The sequence below is a fragment of the Gymnoscopelus braueri genome (genome assembly GCF_963280865.1).
Source record: "Gymnoscopelus braueri genome assembly, chromosome: 24".
NCBI lineage: Eukaryota > Metazoa > Chordata > Actinopteri > Myctophiformes > Myctophidae > Gymnoscopelus > Gymnoscopelus braueri.
The window spans coordinates 12,491,991-12,514,655 of NC_137626.1; the positions used below are offsets into that span (position 1 = coordinate 12,491,991).

At 40.5% G+C, this 22,665-nt stretch overlaps 1 protein-coding gene across 3 annotated transcripts in view; it reads right to left on the reverse strand.

Annotated features, from left to right (window-relative positions):
- Nucleotides 1–22,665, reverse strand: part of bin1b (bridging integrator 1b) — a 44,236-nt gene that overhangs the window by 19,335 nt on the left and 2,236 nt on the right. For all 3 annotated transcript variants that reach the window (XM_080422658.1, XM_080422657.1, XM_080422659.1), the window contains 2 exons: nucleotides 3,147–3,227; nucleotides 1,107–1,161 (listed from right to left, as the gene is read on the reverse strand). In XM_080422658.1, coding sequence (XP_080278784.1) covers nucleotides 1,107–1,161; nucleotides 3,147–3,227 — 136 coding nt within the window. The remainder of the gene's footprint in view (nucleotides 1–1,106; nucleotides 1,162–3,146; nucleotides 3,228–22,665) is intronic.

Below are 22,665 nucleotides of genomic sequence, written 5' to 3' on the forward strand. Positions count from 1 at the left end.
GTCACACATTTTCAAATATTAAAAAAAGCAGAAATAGATGATCTACAAGCTTACAACGTGATGCGTTGTAAGCTTAAAGATCAGCTATTTCTGCTATTTTTACATGCATACAATGCAAAAAAATAAAATATGTCAATAATTTCTTTGCATAATTCAGTTATTTGTCATATCTGCCCTGTGCATTTTTTGATTATGAAGCCTAAAAGGCTTCATAATGTTCCAATGTTCAATGGCCAAACACACAATTAAATCGTTTATCGCAATTATTTGAGTGACAATTAATCGTCAACTTAACCCATTAAGACCCGAGCTTCCGATTCAACAAAATGTCTTCTAAATCCTAACAGTTTAAAAAAAAAACCTGTTGCTATGTCAGTGGTGCTCAAACTTTTTCATGTCAAAGACCCCAACATGTATATGTATTTGGCCACGGACCCCCATCTCAAAATGTTTTGTTCCAGGGACCCCCAGAAGCAAAGATTTGAGTTACAAATGTTCGCTTAAAAAATAAATATATATTCAAAAAATGTGTAAAATCGCGATTTTTCTAAAATAGCAGATCTACATGCTCGTAGTGAGCTTGTAGATCTGCTATTTTTCAATAGCCAAAGTGTAAAATAATGCATTTTAGCTCAAATCAAAAAGTGACACAGATGCGTTCCAGGTCACATTGACTGCCAGAGTTTAATCATAATGTACTCACCCACTGCCAGGGTTTTTAATCATTTTTTTATAGAAAAAAATTGAATTATTTGTCTGTTTATTTTTTAACATTGAAGTGAATGGATTTTTTATTTATTTTTATTTTATATCTCCTAATTCGTTGTGAATAACGAAAAAAAATATATACTCAAAAATTAGAGAAACATTTTAGAAATTCAAAAACAAAATTTAAAAAAATAATAAAAAAGGGGAGAATTCTCCCCTTTGGCGGTAAACACCATTGACTGAAAAGGGGAGAATTCTCCCCTTTGGCGGTGAGTGTGTTGAATTTGTAATCGTGACAGCCCTACGTGGCACACACAGACACATGACAAAATAGCCCATAAGACTGTTAGGCAACATACTTATCACAAAACACTCTCACAGACCAGATAGATTCTTACTTTTAACTGCTACGAGGTAAGCCTTCAAGTCCTTCTGCAATTTAGTGCCCTCCATCTGGACACGCAAAACACACATGTGTGAGCAAGAGTCATGTTGTTCCTGTCATTTTTTCATGTCAAAGACCCTCAAATGAATAGGTATGTGTGCTAGGGACCCCCATAAGACATTTGTGTTGTTAAAACAAGTTTTTCAAAAAGTATTCCAAAATAGCTGATCTACGAGCTCACAATGCGCCGCCTCAAGACGAGTTGTGAACTTCTAGATCCTATATTGAACTATGAATAGTTGAAGTATGAAATAGGGTTAAAGTGGTTGAAGGGATAGTTCACCCAAAAGATGACTTATTTTCTATCAATTGCACACCCCATGAAGCCTTGAATTCATGGAGTTTCTTTTTGTTTTTGTCACATTCCTAAGCCAATAATTTGATGACCAGCAGCAGTGGTGGAAAAAGTACTCAAATGTTTTACTTAAAGGGATACTTCACTTTCACATAAAATAAACATTTTAAAAATATATTAAAAATAAATGAAAAAAGTAATGGAAAAATCACGGCCCCCTCATGCATTAGAGTGTCCTACTAATGTGTGAGGGGGGCTTTATTTTGCCATAACTTCTTTCATTTTTTTTTAATATATTTTTTTAATGTTTATTTTATGTGAAAGTGAAGTATCCCTTTAAGTAAAAGTATCAATACTGCAATGCAGAAGTACTCTATTACGTAAAAAGTAAAAGTCCGGAATTAAAAATTTACTTGAGTAAAAGTACAAAAGTATTGGTATCAAAATGCACTTAAAGTACCAAAAGTAAAAGTACTAGCATGTTTGAAAATAGCAGATCTACAAGCTCACAACGCGTCGCATTGTAGATCGGCTATTTTCAAATAGCCTATGTATAAAATAGGACTAAAGTGGTCAGGTTAATGTATGTTTCATAATATAATCATTTATATCTGAAAAGTAACTAGTAACTAATGTTTTCAAATAATTGTAGTGGAGTAAAAGTACAATATTTGCCTCTGAGATGTAGTGGAGTAGAAGTAAAAGTATTGGAAATTGGAAATACTCAAGTAAAGTACAAATACCTCACAAATGTACTCAAGTACAGTACTTAAGTAAATGTACTTAGTCACTTTCCACCACTGACCGGCAGAAAGATGCTAATGTCATCAAATGATTGGCTTAGGAATGCGACAAAAAAAAATCTCCATGAATTCATGTCTCCATGGGATGTGTTAATCGATAGAAAAAAGTGTCATTTTGTGGGTGAACTATCCCTTTAAACCGATTTTGATGTTGACTCCCTGGAACCTCCTCAAGGAAGCCATGGGGGTCCCGGACCCCTATACTTGCCCCCATCATTTCTCAAACATGTAAACTCAATATGCTTCACAGGAAATGCATGCAGCCATGCATATTACATTATGATAAAAAAAAATAGCATAGGCCTACTGTACATTTCCGTAAAGAGGAAGAAGGGGAACAAAAAACATGTCTAGTACTGAGCAGTGGTGGGAAAAGGTACTGCGCAGTGGTGGGAAAAGTACTCCGATATTTTACTTAAGTAAAAGTAGCAATGCACATTCTAAAAATACTCTGTTACAAGTAAAAGGCCTGTGTTCAAAATATTACTTGAGTAAAAGTAAAAGTATTGGTATCAAAATATACTTAAAGTACCAACAGTAAAAGTACTAAAATGTTTGAAAATAGCTGATCTACAATGCGATGCGACGCGTTGTGAGCTTGTAGATCGGCTATTTTCAAATAGCCTATGTATAAACTATAGGGCTGAAGTGGTTAATGTATGTTTCATAATATAATAATTTATATCTGCAAAGTAACTAGTAACTAAAGTTGTCAAATAATTGTAGTGGAGTAAAAGTACAATATTTGCTTGTAGCGGAGTAAAAATTGGAAATCCACTGAACTAAAAAATACCTCAAAATTGTACTTAAGTACAGTACTTGAGTAAATGTACTTAGTTACTTTAAACACCACTGGTACTGAGTTCATAGAAAGTGAGAGTTAAGACGTTCTGACCATCTGTTTGTTGAAGTTAGCCACCAGCTCTTCAAAGGCCGTGTCTCTGGTCTCATCTGCTTTGCCCAGCTTCTGCATAACCTGAGAAAGACAACACACACTTCAAATACACCACAAAACTGCTGGAATTTCATTCACACTTCTATATGCATTATTGATGTTTTACTTTCTTCCTTAACCTCTTAAAAGGGATAGTTCACCCAAAAAATTACCTTTTTTCTATCGATTAGTCACCCCATGGGAGACTTGAATTCATCGATATCTTTTCGTTTTTGTCGCATTCCTAAGCCAATACTTTGTTTGATGACCAGCGAACCTGTAAGCAGCGGTTCCGGTAGGAGACACAAAGGAGACTCTTTGTGTCTCCTACTGGAACTACCGCTGCTGGTCATCAAATTATTGGCTTAGGAATGCGACAAAAACAAAAACAAAAATCCATGAATTCAAGTCTCCATGGGGTGACTAATCGATAGAAAAAAAGTCATTTTGAGGGTGAACTGTCCCTTTAATCCATAAGGTTACTTTCGTAACCCCAGTTCTCTGATATCTTATAGTTTGCATTGCACTGTCTGTGTCACGTGGCAAAAATAGCCGATCTACACGCTCACTAGATCTTGTAGTGACCATCCATCTCTTTGTTACAGTAAGCTGTATATATCTGAAAATAGACCTGTGTATTTTTAGAAGGCCACAGTGGAGCCATGTGTCTCTCTCTGCTTTATGGCTGCTCACCTGTCCAGCACATGCAAGCAGGGTTGCCAGATCTGCTCATTATAATTTCCCCGCAAGATTTTATTTGAAAATAGCCGATCTACAAGCTCACAACGCGTCGCATCGCGACGCGTTGTGAGCTTGTAGATCTGCTATTTTCAATTAGCTGATGTATATGTTAAAGCGCTCATGTGGCCCATAGTCGCTTCTTTTGGGCTCGTTTTCCTAGACCTGGTTGCTCGTTTCTCTCACAGAATCTGGCAACACTGCATGCAAGCCCTTTGTGGGTGTTCCAGCCATGGGAACATCACCACTAGCAACAATTTGAATGTTTATTTGAAAATTTGCGCCTCTTCACTGTCCAGTGCATTGTTATCCTGCTAGTATACAATGCAGGCAGTGGTGGAAAAAAAGTACTAAAATGTTTTACTTAAGTAAAAGTATCAATACTGCAATGTAGAAATAGTCTGTTACAAGTAAAAGTCCGGAATAAAACATTTACTTGAGTAAAAGTACAAAAGTATTGGTATCAAAATGTACTTAAAGTACCAAAAGTAGAAAGTACTCATCAGGCAGAATTTATCATTCATTTCATAAGTTTTCAAATATATGAATTGTTTAAAAATATTTTGAAAATAGCTGATCTAGATCGGCTATTTTCAAAGGGCCGCAATGTATATAGGATGGAAGTAGTTAATATATGTTTTATAATAATAATCAAAATAATATAATAATATAATAAAATAAAAAACTAGCAACTAACGTTTTCAAATAATTGTAGTGGAGTAAAAGTATAATATTTGCCTCTGAGATCTAGTGGAGTAGAAGTAAAAGTACCAAAAACTGGAAATACTCCAGTAAAGTAAGAATACCTCAAAATTGTACTTAAGTACAGTACTTGAGTAAATGTACTTAGCTACTTTACAGCACTGGTTCCAGCCATGGGAACATCACCACTAGCAACAATTTGAATGTTTATTTGAACATTTTGTGCCTCTTCACTGTCCTGTTACAGCATACAGTACAGTACGCTGTTATCCTGTTAGTATACAATGCAGGATGCTGTACTATCACAGTCTGGACTACCGACAATAGGACATTGGTAGTCCGGCGGTCATTGTCTGATGTTACAGCAGTGGTGGAAAAAGTACTCAAATGTTTTACTTAAGTAAAAGTACCAATACTGCAATGTAGAAATACTCCATTACAAGTAAAAGTCCAGAATTCAAAATGAACTTGAGTGAAAGTACAAAAGTATTGGCATCAAAATGTACTTAAAGTACCAAAAGTAAAAGTACTAAAATGTTTGAAAATAGCAGATCTACAAGCTCACAAATGCGACGCGTTGTGAGCTTGTAGATCGGCTATTTTCAAATAGCCTATGTATAAAATAGGATTAAAGTGGTTAATGTATGTTTTATAATGTAATAATTTATATCTGCAAAGTAACTAGTAACTAAAGATTTCAAATAATTGTAGTTGAGTAAAAGTACAATATTTGCCTCTGAGATGCAGTGGAGTAGAAGTAAAAGTACAGACAATTGAAAATACCCCAGTAAAATGAAATGTACCTCAAAATTGTACTTAAGTACAGTACTTGAGTAAATGTACTTAGTTACTTTACACCACTGACCGCCGTGTCCGGCGGTCATTGTCTGATGTTACAGTTGAAACTGCACCATGAAATACACAAGACAAAACACTATAGAGTATATATAATATATATAATAATAATCTACACCAGGGGTGTAGATTAAACCAACTGTTTATAAACCAGGGACCACCACCCTGGCTGAGAATCAACCTGGGGACCACTGTTGTGTTGGGAGGGGGGGATATGGGCCTCGATTGCCGCGCTATGAGCTTGTAGATCTGCTATTTTTGAAAAAACGTGAAAATGTTTGCGAATCTTTGAGAATATATATATATTTTTAAAGCGAACATTTTTAACTCAAATCTTTGCTTCCGAGGGGTCCCTGGAACAACATATTTTGAGATGGGGGTCTGCGGCCAAATACATATCATTTTGGGGGTCCTTGACATGAAAAAGTTTGAGCAACGCTGATATAGAAACATACATTTAAAAAAAAAAACTGTTAGGATTTAGAAAACATTTATAGACTCCCCAAATGCAAAGATTTGAGTAGCATCAAAAATAGCAGATCTACAATCTCATAGCGCGGCACTTATGAGCTTGTATATCTGCTATTTTTTGAGCATAGCCAAAGAAATCTTAAAATGACACAGATGCTTTCCCGGCCTTAATGGGTTAAGGGCTTAATTGAATTTGTTAAATCGAGGTGAATTAAATCAAGCCCTTAAAAGTCATCATTTAACTGAGATATGCTAGTGGTCAAGAGCTCAAAAAAAGATTGAGAACCACTGATCTATTCCTTTCCCATGGTTGCCCTTGTTCTGTTCTCTTAACCTTCCATATTAAACTCATGTAAACTGATGCATGGCAGCTGTATGAGCAAGCAGACACATGCAATTGATTACGGGGACATTTCCTAATAACCTAATAGCCATTTCCTCAACCAGGCAACCCGGTGCGGTTTCCCTTGAGATTCTAACTCTCATTTCTGTGGAAGTCCTTGACATCCGACTTCCCAGTAACTGACTGACGCGTCATCATACGTCACCAGGTCATTTAGTGCACTGTGTTTCTCAACTAGTGGTCGATTGAATGAGATAAAATACAAATCTTCACTTTCCTACATTAAATGCATGGTCAGGGACCACATGCAATACCTTCACGGGACCACCAGTGGTCCACGGACCACCAGTTGAAAACCCCTGATCGAAAAACCATGATAGAAAACAGTGAATTACTTAACCCATAATGACCTGAGGCCAATTCAACAAATGTCTTATTGTTTTCTAAACAGTTTTCTGGTATGTTGCTATATCAGTGGTGCTCAAACGTTTTCATGTCAAGACATTATATGTATTTGGCCGCGGACCCTCCCATCTAAAAAATATGTTGTTCCAAGGACCCTCGGAAGCAAAGATTCCGAGAAGAGTTAAAAATGTGTTTTGTAAAAATAAAAAAATTCTTCACCACACTGAGGTGTTGTATATCATTGTATATTGTATGTTGGTAGTCATTGTATATTGCATGTTGGTAGTCATGCATTAACATATGTACTAATATACTCTGCTGTCTGATCTATCATCCATGTTGATGAATCAAATCTGATTATGTTATGTCTATGTGCTTTGTTGTTCTATGTGAATTCCTTGTACGGCTGAAGTGTTAATACTGACTCTGACTGAGTGCTAGTGTGTCGTGTCGTGTCTCTGTGTCTGTGTCTGTGTCTGTGTCTGTGTCTGTGTCTGTGTGTGTGTGTACGTGTGTCCACTGTACAGTATTGTTGTGGCACGGATTCTCCCTCCTTCACTGACTTCTGCATTCTGTTAAGCTGCCAAACTCCCTGACTCGACAAAAAAAACAAAGCAGTTTCTAGAGGTCAGGAAAAGGCCTCTAAACTACGACCAAACAGGAAGTGGCAACAGGGTTTACGGGGAAAGAGGAAGACGGTCGTAAAAAAAAAAGGAAGAATAGGGCTACATCGGAAAAGAAAGACATTACATTACATGATGGCACCAATGCCATGAATGAAGTACAACTCAAAGCTGGAATCAGCATGTATAGTCAAACATTCCACATGATATTCCATTTCCTTTTTTTGCCCAAGACCCAGACGTATAGAGACAAAAGGTATCCTGCCACAGCACACGATGTCCTCTCCCTCTGTCCATGAAAGCATTCATGAAATAAATAGATAGCTGTAGTCAACAATTGCAAAGATTATGTCTCTATATCAGTGGTTCTCAAACCATTTCATGTCAATGATATGTATTTGGCTGCGGACCCCCATCTCAAAATATTTTGTTCCAGGAACCCCCAGAAGCAAAGTTTTGAGTTTAAAAAATGTTCACTTTAAAAATATACATATATTCGGGGACTGTTATGCCTCATTTATACTTGATTTTATTGTTGGTGAGCTTGTGGATCGACTATTTTCAATGCATGACACCGGTGTGCATCTACTACTGTAAGAACAAATTAAGGACAAACGTTATTGTAATCGTACAGGTTATTGGTGTTTACTGCTGCAGAATGGAAGTGGTATCATGAAACACAGATTGATTAAAAACAAGCACATTCTTCTGCCTAAGAGCTGAACAGACAAAATGTCTGTGATGTGGATATTGAACCATAATTCAACTTTTGCCATAACTTAGCCTTATAGCTAAATGACTACTGTACATTAACCCATTAAGACCTGAGGCGATTCTTTAAAAAAATTTTAAATCATACGTTTTTGGAAAAAACCGCGCTATGAGCTTGTAGATCTGCTATTTTTGAATAGCCAAAGACATCTAAAGTGACACAGATGCGTTCCAGGTATCAATGGGTTAAGCAATACAATTAACCACATGAACCCTGTGCATGCATCCATGTCATAATAGGGATAGTAAATAGGCAAACATTCACTGAAAATAGCAGATAGATCTGCTATTTGTTTTGGGGGAAAAAGGGACGGGGACCAGGTAAAGACCCCTGGTGGACCCCGTGTCAACTGAAGCATGTAAAGGTTATAAGTGGTTACAAGCTTCTTGTAATAAATGTAATAAAAGTCATTAACTTCTTGAACAACATGGGGTAGATAGATGACGAGAGAGAAGAGGAGAAATGTACGAGAGAGAGAGAGAGAGAGGAGGATGAGTTGGTTTTGTCAGCCGGTCAGGATGTTGTTGTGGTGGGACAAGGTCGCCGTGCTATAATCTGATCAGATGACTAACTTGGAACACATATGTCCGGGGCTCCGGCTCCACCGCGGGCCACCTGCCACCGCCTTAATCCCCCCCCCGCCCCCCATGGTCAACGCAGGGACCAGGGGGACTTCCCTTACCGCCGTGAACCCCCCCCCCCCACACACACACACACACACACACACTGGCATGGCATCCATGCACGCTGTCCCCCTTTTCTCAGGCTGGCCGCAGACCCTACAAAAGGGACGAAGGGTCCAGTTCCATACAGTGTCTCAACGTTAAGCCCACAAAGAATACTCCACAAGTGGAACATTTTCATAGACAAGGAAAACGTAAACCACTTGAACTGCAGCATCCATATTCTGTGGGTGTGTGTGTCTGTGTGGGGGGGTGGACATAAGCCAAAAATAGCAGATCTACAAGCCTCGTAGATCGGCTATTTTTGGCAAAGAGATTTAGTGTAGACAACAGTTGCAACGGTTAAAGGAGCAGTCCGTAACTCTCCTATGTCCTATCTGGCATTCAAACCCAGGTCCTCTATGCGAGTGTTAAATGGTTACGGTTGAGCAAGGAGCACGTTTGGGAAGACCAGTTAATTTCCATTTCAGTTTCACGCCTAATACCTCTTGTCAACCAGCAGTGGTCATACCAGGGACGTGCTGGCCACTGGGAAATGTGAGACGACTCCCGAACGGCCGGTCCATTCCAGGCCGAACCAGGCCGGCCGTTAAAAAAACATGCATTTTTTTCATGCCCCGCCGGCCACTGGTAATTACGGTAATCGGCTTCGTTCCAGTTTTTGAAGTAAATATAACTCATGTAATTGGCCCACTGGCTTGTCTCTCATCTGGAATGGCCAATCCTTGAATAGCACCGGCCCACACAGCGCAGAGAGACATCCCATTGGCCCACTGGCTTGTCTATCATCTGAATACCGGCCTAGTGGCCCAATCACCGGCTGATCTACAAGCCCATAACGCGATGCTGACTCGACGTGTTATGCGCTTGCAGTGGTGTAAAGTAACTAAGTACATTTACTTAAGTACTATACTTAAGTACAATTTTGAGGTATTTGTACTTTACTTGAGTATTTCCAATTTCCAATACTTTTACTTCTACTCCACTACATCTCAGAGGCAAATATTGTACTTTTACTCCACTACAATTACTTGAAAACTTTAGTTACTAGTTACTTTTCAGATATAAACTATGATATTATAAAACATACATTAACCACTTTATTTTATACCTAGGCTATTTGAAAATAGCCGATCTACAAGCTCACAACGCGTCGCATCGCGACGCGTTGTGAGCTTGTAGATCTGCTATTTTCAAATATTTAGTACTTTTACTTTTGGTACTTTAAGTACATTTTGATGCCAATACTTTTGTACTTTTACTCAAGTAAATTTTGAATTCTGGACTTTTACTTGTAACAGAGTATTTTTATATTGCAGTATTGGTACTTTTACTTAAGTAAAGAATTTGAGTACTTTTTCCACCACTGCCCATAACGCGTTGCTGACTCGACGTGTTATGCGCTTGTAGATCTTCTATGTTCAGCACACAACGCGACGAGGAATATATGAGCAAAGAGAGCGAGAAAAAGCCTACGGCACACTCGTAGAGAGGACAGTTTACCATGGAGGAAGGAGGTGATGTTGATGTGCTAAGCAAGCACAACAGGAAGACTGTACGCCTTTCTTATCCGACATCATTAGGCATGGATAACTTTTTAAGAACAAACTAGCGTAGCGACACATGATCGCATCACGTTGTGAATGCCAATCAAAGTAAAAAAAAGCTTTCTATCACAAAAGAGTTCAAAATGGTTGCTTAGCTATCTGAAGAATGTTAAACGACAAACTGCACGTTGTTGGTGTGTTGCAACTATGTCTAGTTCAGTGGTTCTCAAACTTTTTCATGTCAAGGCCCCCCAAATTGACAGTTATTAGTCCGCGGACCCCCCATTTGAAAAGATATGTCAGGGTAAACCATTTTAATTTCAAGGACCCCCAGTTTTACATGAATTTGGCTACGGACCCCCATTTAATGGTATTTCTATCTCTGGGACCCCAATTTATATTGTAAAATCAATGTTAATTTAACTCTGAGAGTGTACACATTTTTACACTCTCTGAGTTACAGACCCATAAGGGTCCATTTGGTTCCTAAGGTCATAACTATCTATCATTTAGCTGGGGACTCCCTCACGGACCCCTGGGGTTCCCCGGACCCCACTTTGAGAACCAATGGTCTAGTTAACTAAAGTAAATAAAAAATATACCGCTCAACGTCCCTGGGTCATACCCAACCACGGGATCTGAAAGTCTCAATAGAAGAGCAGGGAGTCCAACTACAACCACCGCAACTGTGTTTGTTACATTGTATCAACATACTGTACCATACAGATTGGATTTTTAATTTAAATCACAAAAAAAGGTTACATTGCAGCTTTAATGTGCCCCTTCGGGGGATGCCTGCAAGATACCCCAAACAATTACAAAAATTCTATACAAATGAAACTAGAAAAAGTGCTCCTTGGAGCACAGGTCTCCGCCAGGTCAGGTACATTATTGTGACCTCCTGGTGGCGCTATAATAGGCCAATGTGAAAAGGGTGCCATTTCTTCTTAGGGCTTTCATGGCAATCGGACACTGCATTCATGATTTGAGGCATTTTGTTCGAAAAACGCGTTATGCTAAATTAGACCTGCTGGTGGCGCTATAACAGGCCAATGTGAAAAGGGTGGCATTTCTTCCTCGGCCTAGTGGGAATGTGTGTGTGAAATTGCACGAAAATGGCAAGCTGCGTTCATGATTTCAGGCATTTTGTTCAAGATCCGTGTTGATCACATGACTATAGAGATACTGTATACCGATTTGCATGACGTTTGGATAAAATCTGTAGGAGTACTATCAAAAAATGGGTTTTGCACAAATCGGCCTCCTGGTGGCGCTATAACAGGCCCATCTGAAAATGTGGGGCAGAGGTTCTGAATTGGCATCCAGGGAGTGTGTGTGCACAGTTTCACAGCGACCGGGCCAACGGTGCCGGAGATTAGCTGCTAACGGACGGACAGGACGGACGGACAGGACGGACGGACACACGGACGGACGGACAGGGTGCAAAACATACTCTCTCGCCATGCCTTTCGGCCTGGCGGAGACAACAATGTACAGCATCTATACAAAAGTAGAGAGTGAAGGGTGTGTGAGACAGACTGGAGGTTAGGGTAACGGGACACAGCAGGGTGCCGTGTGAAGGAGAAGCCCAGTTGGACAGAGACCAGGTTTAGGGTGAGGGGCCAAGTGTGGGGCTGGGATAAGGTTATAGCTAAAGTTAGGAGTATCTCTATTAACTTTGTGGTCTTAGCCTTTACTAAGCAACATGGTCTCTCTCTCTCTCTGTGTGTGTGTGTGTGTGTGTGTGTGTGTGTGTGTGTGTGTGTGTGTGTGTGTGTGTGTGTGTGTGTGTGTGTGTGTGTGTGTGTGTGTGTGTGTGTGTGTGTGTGTGTGTGTGTGTGTGTGTGTGTGTGTGTGTGTGTGTGTGTGTGTGTCATGGGTGGAACTTCAACCACATGAACTCTAGTGCAGGGGTCTTCAACAGGGGGTCCGGGACCCCTAGGGGGTCCTCAGAGTTACTACAGGGGGTCCACCAAATCTTTGTGTGATATATTATTATTTTCCTTAACTTGAACCCTAGGATCCCTATTCTGACGAGAACTTTAGCCAAAAATAGCAGATCTACAAGCTCACAACGCCTCGCACTGCGAGGCGTTGTGAGCTTGTAGATCTGCTATTTTTGGCAAAGAGGTATAAGTGTAGAGGGAAAAAAGAGCAGACCAAGTAAACAAAAAAATGTATACAATATAGAGGGGGTCCCTGCTTCATCTGTCTCTCAACTAGGGGGTCCTTGGGCTGAAAACGTTGAAGACCCCTGCTCTAGTGTCCCTATTCTGGGCGTGTCATAGGCAAACATTCTACAAAACTAGGTGAACATTTGGTGAAAACAGACGATCTACAAGCACACATGTTGTTGATGTAGTTACTTGAGAGTTAGCGAGTGAATGAAACTCGGGGGGGAAACCCCCAGTTGATGGTCCCTGAATGACAGACACTGTCACGTCACACTCCAGAGACGCCAGAAAAGAAAAAAGGATAATTTCCTCCAGCCACCGGATAGGCTCAGATCAACACTGCCCCCCATACTGTCGACCAATAAAAACAGCAGTAAATTGAAAAAAAAAAAAAGACTGACTGCGCGACTGGCAGACTCCACCAATGGTCAAGGGGCCCTTGACAGGACAGAGGGGTAAGAAGGGGCAAAGGGGGCAGAATCAGAAATCCTATCTGCCCAGCCCACCCATGAGGCCCTGCCCCACCTTTCGGTCTTAAAGGTACAGGCCAGTATCTGTACTGCTTGTAATACAGTGGATGATGGTTCTTTAATATTTTAAAGGGATAGTTCACCCCCCCCCCCCCCCCCCCCCCAAAAAAAAATCTAGCGATTACTCACCCCATGAAGACTTGAATTCATGGGTATTTGTTTGTGTTTGTCGCATTACTCAGCCAATAATTTGATGACCAGCAGACCGGTAGGCAGCGGTTCCGATAGGAGATACAAAGGAGGCTCTTTGTGTCTCCTACCGGAACCGCTGCCGGTCATCAAATTATTGGTTTAGGAATGCGACAAAAACTAAAAAAATATCCTCCATGTCTCCATGGTGTGACTAATCGATCGAAAAAAGTCACTATCCCTTTAAAGGATCAATACATATCAGTGTCTATTCATAGCTGCTACGGTCACATAATCTGAGTTCCCAGAAGTTTTCGCCAGCTCGGCGAGGAACTTCTGGACCAGAGCCCTGGTATTTGTGGGCGGGATGTAACTTACGCTCAGAATCTGAGCGGACACGCCTCTTACCGGTCTGAGAGCTGTGCAACTCGTCTAAAAAGTCCGACGAGAGGCAAACAGCAGTACACAACAATGGCGGCCGCAATTTCTCAAGGGGAAATTGCTTCCCGTCGATCCTATTTAGATGCAACACCCAGTGCATGTGGATCCCGCCCCCTTTTCTTCATTGGCTGTTGATTTGAATCACAACGCAGTGGCCGCGCCCCTGCTGTCCAAGCTCTGACGCAATGCCTCCCAGACTAACGGTCACATATCACACATAAACATAATTGTTCCATTTCCCCATTGACGGATTTGTTTTTAGATTTTGCGTTAACATTTCTAGTCAACAAAATGTTAGTGAGATTTGTTGAATAATTTAGTCAACATTGGCAAAACATCAATGAGTGATTAAAAAGTTATGGAAATATTAATTTTGTTTTCTCCAGGGACCATTTTCAGCTGGACTTCAAAATGCATAAAACGTAATAAAGTAAATGCATCAAAGACCATAAAGTTTCACTAGAGTAGAGTAGCAATTTTAATATAGGATGCCGTACTGAAATGGAATCCAGTGGCTTCCTTGGGAATCAAGCAAACAACAGGATGCTTGGAAATACAGGTCTACGACAGAAATGTGAAGTATTGTGAGAATCACAGTCAATGTCCACCAGTACAATCTATTACGTTCATTATAAGTCGATGACCGTGAGGCAAAGTGTTTTGTTTGTCCAATCACAACCAATGTGAATATTGCCAAAATAAATTGGTTAAAAATAATAATAATAATTCACTACGGTAAATGGTCCAATCTCACATGAGATAAAGCTGAAAAAAAGGCCCTGAACTACTGTACAGGTCCTGGCCTGGTCTCCCTGCCTGGACAACTGGCCAGTGGTGTAAAGTAACTAAGTACATGTACTCAAGTACTGTACTTAGGTACAATTTTGAGGTATTTGTACTTTACTTGAGTATTTCCAATTTCCAGTACTTTTACTCCACTACACCACAGAGGCAAATATTATACTTTTACTCCACTACAATTATTTGTCAACTTTAGTTACTAGTTACTTGGTAGATTTTGATTATTATTACAAAACATACATTAACCACTTCAGCCCTACTGTATATACATTTTCGGCCAATTTGAAAATAGCAGATCTACAAGCTCACAATGCGTCGCGGGTGCGACGCATTGTGAGCTTGTAGATGAGCTATTTTCAAATTTTATACATTTGAAAATGATATTCTGCATTATGGGTACTTTCTACTTTTGGTACTTAAAGAAATGACTTTTACTTGTAACAGAGTATTTCTACATTGCGATATTGATACTTTTACTTAAGTACAAAATGTGAGCACTTTTTCCACCACTGCAACTGGCCAACCATCCTCTCAAGAAACAACAGCAATTACCCAAAGCCCTTTGGTGTACAGCTCCCAAGACAAATAAACTAAACTATGTCAACATTTAAGACCCCTGACTAGTGGTCACTGACTGGTACCTGGTACAACTGCTCTCAATAGCTTAGCAATTGTGGTACTGTGCCTTTAAATCAAGTCTCACTTTTGGGAAGCTTAGGTTAGGGGCAGATTAGGGCAAAGGGCATGTGTGTGTGTGTGTGTGTGTGTGTGTGTGTGTGTGTGTGTGTGTGTGTGTGTGTGTGTGTGTGTGTGTGTGTGTGTGTGTGTGTGTGTGTGTGTGTGTGTGTGTGTGTGTGTGTGTGTGTGTGTGTGTGTGCATAAGAGTAAAAGTTGCTTCTCTCCGACTGTAATGATGGTCACAGCTTATCAACTGTAGCTGGACAGGAAGTTTGCAGGATTTCCTGTTAGTTTGTACTAAGATAGATAGATCGCAGGATTTCCTAGTTTGTAGATAGATAGATAGATAGATAGAATGCAGGATTTCCTGTTAGTAGATAGATAGATAGATAGATAGATAGATAGATAGATAGATAGATAGATAGATAGATAGATAGATAGATAGATAGATAGATAGATAGATAGATAGATAGATAGATAGATAGATAGATAGATAGATAGATAGATAGATAGATAGATAGATAGATAGATAGATAGATAGATAGATCATGATCTGTCTGTCTGTCTGTATGTCTGTCTGTCTGTCTGTCTGTCTGTCTGTCTGTCTGTCTGTCTGTCTGTCTGTCTGTCTGTCTGTCTGTCTGTCTGTCTGTCTGTCTGTCTGTCTGTCTGTCTGTCTGTCTGTCTGTGTCTGTCTGTCTGTCTGTGTGTGTGTGTGTGTGTGGTGTACCACTACTACTACTTTGATGGCCTTAGAGCTATATATTACACTGTATATGTGTGTGTGTGTGTGTGTGTGTGTGTGTGTGTGTGTTTCATTAAAGAGTTTCAGCGCAGATAGGGTGAGGAAATGACGAGACCCAGGTCATACACTCCCAGGAGCAAACAGGATGCCTCAAAGTAAAATATGACTCTGTCTGCAGATGCTAGTTGGCCTTTCAGTTATAGCACAAGCTAGCAGGTCTTTCAGTTAAAGGGCAAGACCACTTTGGTAGAGGTCTGGGTTGTGTTGTTACCTACGGCTCTCAAAGTCACTCTTTTAGCACGGAAACGAACACAAACAAAGCTGATTCAGACAATATAGAACATCACCAAACCCTGCACTGTTTTTTTTTTTAATATAAATAAATGTCAACTTCCTGCTGATTTTACTATTTGAAGATCCGGATCCACGGATCCAGTCCGGGTTTTCTTCTAAATAAAAATAACAAAATCTACAGGAAGTTGTCATTTTTATAAAAAGTTTTGTGTGATGTTCTATATTGTCTGAATCAACTTCGTTTGCGTTCGTCGTGACCTCAACCAAAGTGGTCTTGCCCTTTAAGTATAACACAAGCTAGCAGCAGATCTTTCAGTTATAACACAAGCTAGCAGATCTTTCAGTTATAACGCAAGCTAGCAGATCTTTCAGTTATAACGCAAGCTAGCAGATCTTTCAGTTATAACGCAGGGCAGGTCTTTCAGTTATAACACAAGCTAGCAGATCTTTCAGTTATAACGCAAGCTAGCAGGTCTTTCAGTTATAACACAAGCTAGCAGATCTTTCAGTTATAACGCAAGCTAGCAGATCTTTCAGTTATAACGCAAGCTAGCAGGTCTTTCAGTTATAACACAAGCTAGCAGATCTTTCAGTTATAACGCAAGCTAGCAGATCTTTCAGTTATAACACAAGCTAGCAGATCTTTCAGTTATAACGCAAGCTAGCAGGTCTTTCAGATATAACACAGGGCTTATAGCTGGCCTTTTGCTCACAGGGATTTTCCCCTAAACGTACAGCATTTAATGATGTCACAGTCTCCTGACTATCTGGGAAATGATGCACCCATGTCCTCTCACTGAGTGAGTGGTAACAGGTAGTTAGCAGTGGTGTAAAGTAACTAAGTACATCTACTCAAGTAGGCCTACTGTGCTTTCAGTACAATATTGAGGTATTTTTTTACTTTACTGGAGTATTTCCAAATTTCTGTACTTTTACTTCTACTCCACCACATCTCAGAGGCAGATATTGTGTACTTGTACTCCACTACAATTACTTGAAAACTTTAGTTGCTAGTTACTTTGTAGATTTAGATTATTATTACAAAACACACATTACCCACTTCAGCCCTATACATTTCGGCCATTTGAAAATAGCAGATCTACAAGCTCACAATGCGCATTGTGAGCTTGTAGATCTGCTATTTTCAAAAGATTGTACACATTTGAGAACTTGTGAAATGGGACATTCTGCATAATGAGTACTTTTACTACTTTTGTACTTTTTAAGTATATTTTGATACCATTACATTTGTACTTTTACTCAAGTAAATTTTGAATACGGGACTTGTGCTTGTAACAGAGTATATCTACATTGCCGTATTGATACTTTTACTTAAGTAAAACTTTTGAGTACTTTTTCAAAGCTAATGTAACCTGGCATCCTAATAGATCAAAGTGAATTGACAACTGTCTATGCAACATTACATCACACTGACTGCACATATGATGCGTGACAGGCCATGTGCGTATTCGTATGACCTGAACACGTGTGTGTGTGTGTGTGTGTGTGTGTGTGTGTGTGTGTGTGTGTGTGTGTGTGTGTGTGTGTGTGTGTGTGTGTGTGTGTGTGTGTGTGTGTGTGTGTGTGTGTGTGTGTGTGTGTGTGTGTGTGTGTGTGTGTGTGTGTGTGTGAAACAGAGACCATCCGTTTCACAGAGGCCATAGCAGATAACTGGTGTTCAATTTCAGACCCCAAAATACACAGTCACTCTCAACTTGACTGCCAATTCACACACACACACACACACACACACACACACACACACACACACACACACACACACACACACACACACACACACACACACACACACACACACACACACACACACACACACACACACACACACACACACACACACACACACACACACACACACACACACACACACACAGACTTTTGATCATTCTAGTATATCGACATACATGCGCAAATTGTGTGTATTATTGTGCATGCACGCACACACACACTTTGATCATTCTACTACAGATTGATGTGTATGTGTACTATATATGCTCTCTCTCAGGGGTCTTCAACGTTTTCAGGCCAAGGACCCCCTAGCTGAGAGAGAGATGAAGTAGGGACCCCCTCTATATTGTATAAAATTGTGTTCCAGATTCATTTTTTTTTGTTTAGGTGGTCTGCTCTTTTTTCCCTCTACACCTATAGCCTCTTTGCCAAAAATAGCAGATCTACAAGCTCACAACGCCTCGCAGCGCGAGGCGTTGTGAGCTTGTAGATCGGCTAAAGTTCGGTAGATCGGCTAAAGTTCTCCTCAGAAAAGTGATGCTAGGGTTCAAGTGGTTAAGGTAAAATAAAAAATCCTATCACACAAAGATTTGTCGGACCCCCTGTAGTAACTCTGAGGACCCCCTAGGGGTCCCGGACCCCCTGTTGAAGACCCCTGCTCTCTCTCATGTGGTGGCCCAGCAAAAATCTGCTCCAAATGGACCCCTTATGGGTCCATTTGGACTAAATGGACCCGTAATGGACCCTAAATTAAAAAGGTTTATGACGACAACAGGCACAAATAGCAGTCAGTTTCCATTCTTGTCGTGTGGTGTACCGTCAGTGTGATGAGAAAGAGAGGCTGGGGTCTATAGTTAGCTGCGCCCCCCCCCCCCATGTGGTCACTTCAACAGGAAGGCATGCAAGGCAGGGAGGGGGGGGGGGGACAGGTGTGAGGGGGTGTGTGGGGGGGGGCTGAGACCTTAGAGATCAGAGCAGAATGCAAATGGTACGCCACTACATCTCAGAGGCGAATATTGTACTTTTACTCCACTACAATTATTTGAAAACTTTAGTTACTAGTTACTTTTCGTTTTTTTCATTATTATTACAAAACATACACCGATACATTTCGGCCATTTGAAAATAGCCGATCTACAAGCTCACAATGCGTCGCATCGCAGCGCATTGTGAGCTTGTAGATCTGCTATTTTCAAAAGATTTTTCATACATTTGAAAACTTGTGAAATGGGACATTCTGCATAATGAGTACTTTCTACTTTTGTACTTTTGTACTTGTAAGTCAAACATTTGAGTACTTTTCCCACCACTGGTCAGGATTTCTTTTTAGATGAACATTTGATTCAATGTGGTGGGGGGGGGTGCAGGGGGTCGGAGTCAGGGTTGCCAGATCTGCTTATTATAATTTCCCCGCAAGATTTTATTTGAAAATAGCCGATCTACAAGCTCACAATGCGACGCGTTGTGAGCTTGTAGATCTGCTATTTTCAAATAGCTGATGTAGCCTATATGTTAAAGTGCTCATGTGGCCCATAGTCGCTTCTTTTGGGCTGGTTTTCCTAGACCTGGTTGCTTGTTTCTCTCACATAATCTGGCAACACTGGTCAGAGTGGAGTCAGACAGGGGCCTCCAAAGGGCACACCTCCTGTTCACACCGCAAACAACCTCAGCAGGGGGAATATCTCGGTGGTGACGCAGCTGTTCCGTACTGTAAAAATGGTCTCGCGTTTATATAGCGCGTTTCTATAGCGCTGCCTATGTAACATTCACCCAGACTTCACACCGACAGAGGAGGCGACATGCAAGGAAGGCACCATCCTGCTCATTTGGGGGCAGTTGGGGTTAAATGTAGGGGTGCGGGGAAAATGTAGGGGTGTGTTGAGGGGGATCCAAATGGACCCTTACAGATCTGTAACTCTCAGAGTTATGGGTGTCCTTGAAATTAAAACACTTGAGAACCACTAATCTAGGAATAAATAATAATTCCATTAAAGGGATAGTTCACCCAAAGAATTACTTTTTTTCTATCGATTAGTCACCCCATGGAGACTTGAATACATGGATATTTGTTTTTGTTTTTGTCGCATTCCTAAGCCAATAATTTGATGACCAGCGGACCGGTAGTTTTTCCGGTAGGAGACACAAAGGAGACTCTTTGTGTCTCCTACCGGAACCGCTGCTGGTCGTCAAATTATTGGCTTAGGAATACGGCAAAAACGAAAGAAATACCCATGAATTCAAGTATCCATGGGGTGAGTAATCGACAGGAAAAAAGTCATTTTGGGGGTTTAACAAGTTAAAGTGCAGCTACAAAATAATAATGTACATAGTACAGTAAGATTAGTGTAAAACAGTCCTGTAACATCAACTGAAGCATTCAAAATATCAGAAAAAAAATCATTTTTTTTCTCCAAAAATCATACCAGCATTTTGGGTAGTATCGGTAGCTTTTCCGATACCGTTATGGGTATCGGATACAACTCTACTTCTGAGCAACCGTAAGGGCTCAATAGAGCCTCAGTGGAGAGACCCAGGCTTTGAACTTTGTCAGAGATTCAACGTTTTAAACAACAAAACAAAACCAGTTATACAATGCTTGACATCAACAATGGAGCAAATTCTTCTGCAACCTTATGCATAAGAATTAGTCAGACCAGATTAGTATTGCCATTAAAGATGGAAGTAAACACAGTATCGTTATGCTAGACTGTTTGTACGTCAATATTCATGACATGAAGGCTATAACTTAAGTCAACAGCACCATTTCTTTCCTCAGCAATGGATCACAATGGCAACAGATCTGAAGCAACATATTACTTGATGCTATAAGAGTGCCATTTCAAAACATCCCCCTTTCTTCATAGGACATTTATGCTCCATCGTATGACAGTGTCGTCCCACTGAAAATAGCAGGTCTACTCTTGTCGGCGTCTGACACCGCCGTTCGTCGAAGAATAAATCGGGCTTAACATCCAGCACATTGGAATCGTACTTATAGGAATTGCACATCATCTGATACCAGTGACAAATGAACACGTATGGTTAGTTATGCGCAGCTGAGCTGGTGATGCAGAGATAATGATAGCAGGGGATGGGGGGTTGTATAACCAGTAAGAATGTGGCACTGTGGCATAGTCTAGGTCTAGGGCAGGGGTCTTCAACGTTTTTTCAGGCCAAGGACCCCCTAGCTGAGAGAGAGACAAAGCAGGGACCCCCCACTACATGTTGTATGAAATCGATCACTGATGTCATCGGTGTATGTTGGATTCATGTTAATGTGTATTTTCAGACATTTAACCACTCAAAACGTCAGTAGTTGGTAAACTTGACCTTTCACTCTGTACTTAGTCATATTTTTTCCCCCCTCTACACCAAATCTCTTTGCCGAAAATAGCCGAGATCTACAAGCTCACAACGCCTCGCGCTGCGAAGCGTTGTGAGCTTCTAGATCTGCTATTTTCTCCTCGGCATATGCTAGGGTTCATGTGGTTAATGTAAAAAAAAAAAATCCTATCACACAAAGATTTGACGGAACCACTGTAGTAACTCTGAGGACCGCCTAGGGGTCACGGACCCCCTGTTGAACACCCTTGGTCTAGGATTAGGAAACTGGCTTGTACCAGAGAGCTTGCAGGTTTGATGCATTTTGTGTCCCAGCAGAACCGGATATATGGGACAGAAAGGTCTAAAAACCTGTTGAGGTCCCTGTGGGTTGACCGGGGCCCTCGAATATTTATATATTTCACAGTTTATGGATTTTTTATGGTATCAAATATTCCGGTCGGTTCGAGTCTGACATGTTGCCATCAGACGGCACAATTCCAAGCATTCCAACTGACAGTCCATCGATAGCCAAGTGTCCTTTCACAAAGTTACCCGGGATAGCAGAGTCAGCTCTCTATGACTAATGTGGTGAAGGTACGAGCTAACCAGAGACAGCTGTTAGAGGGGCATACCACTTTTCTGTGTGTAACACACACACACACACACACACACGCACACGCACACGCACACACACACACACACACACACACACACACACACACACACAGTGACATAGCCCCTACGGAACCTCTCCCTCCGCTGTATAGGAGGGAGAGGTTCCGTCGGAGCTAACAGTGACAGTGCCTTTCTTTCACATCCTTCTTTGCGCTCATCCTCCATAACAGTGGTGTAATTACGTAACTAAGTACATTTACTCAAGTACAGTACTTATTTCCAATGTTCAACACTTTTACTTCTACTCCACTACATCTCAGAGGCAAATATTGTACTTTTACTCCACTACAACGATCGAAAACCTTAGTTACTAGAGTTACTATGCAGATACAAATGATTATATTATAAAACATACATTAACCACTTTAGCCCTATTTTATAAATAGCCCATTTGAAAATAGTAGATCTGCTATTTTCAAACATTTTAGTCCTTTTACTTTTGGTACTTTAAATATATTTCGACGCCAATACTTTTGTACTTTTACTCAAGTAACATCGCAGTCCTTTAACAGAGTATTTTTATATTGTGGTATTGCTACTTTTACTTAAGTGAAATATCCGAGTACTTCTATCCACCACTGCTCCAATAAAACACACATTCCTCTCTCTGCTAAACTGCAGAGACACTTGTTGTTGTCGCCTCATTAAAGAGTAAAACACCTGACGGCTTAAGCAACGAGAGTGATTAGGCCAGACAATAATAGACTATAGTTCGTAGCCACACAGACACAAGGCAGCCTCTTCTCTTGATCGTGTGCATTACTGCATTCTAGATGCTAGATCTCTCACCCATGCTGTTGT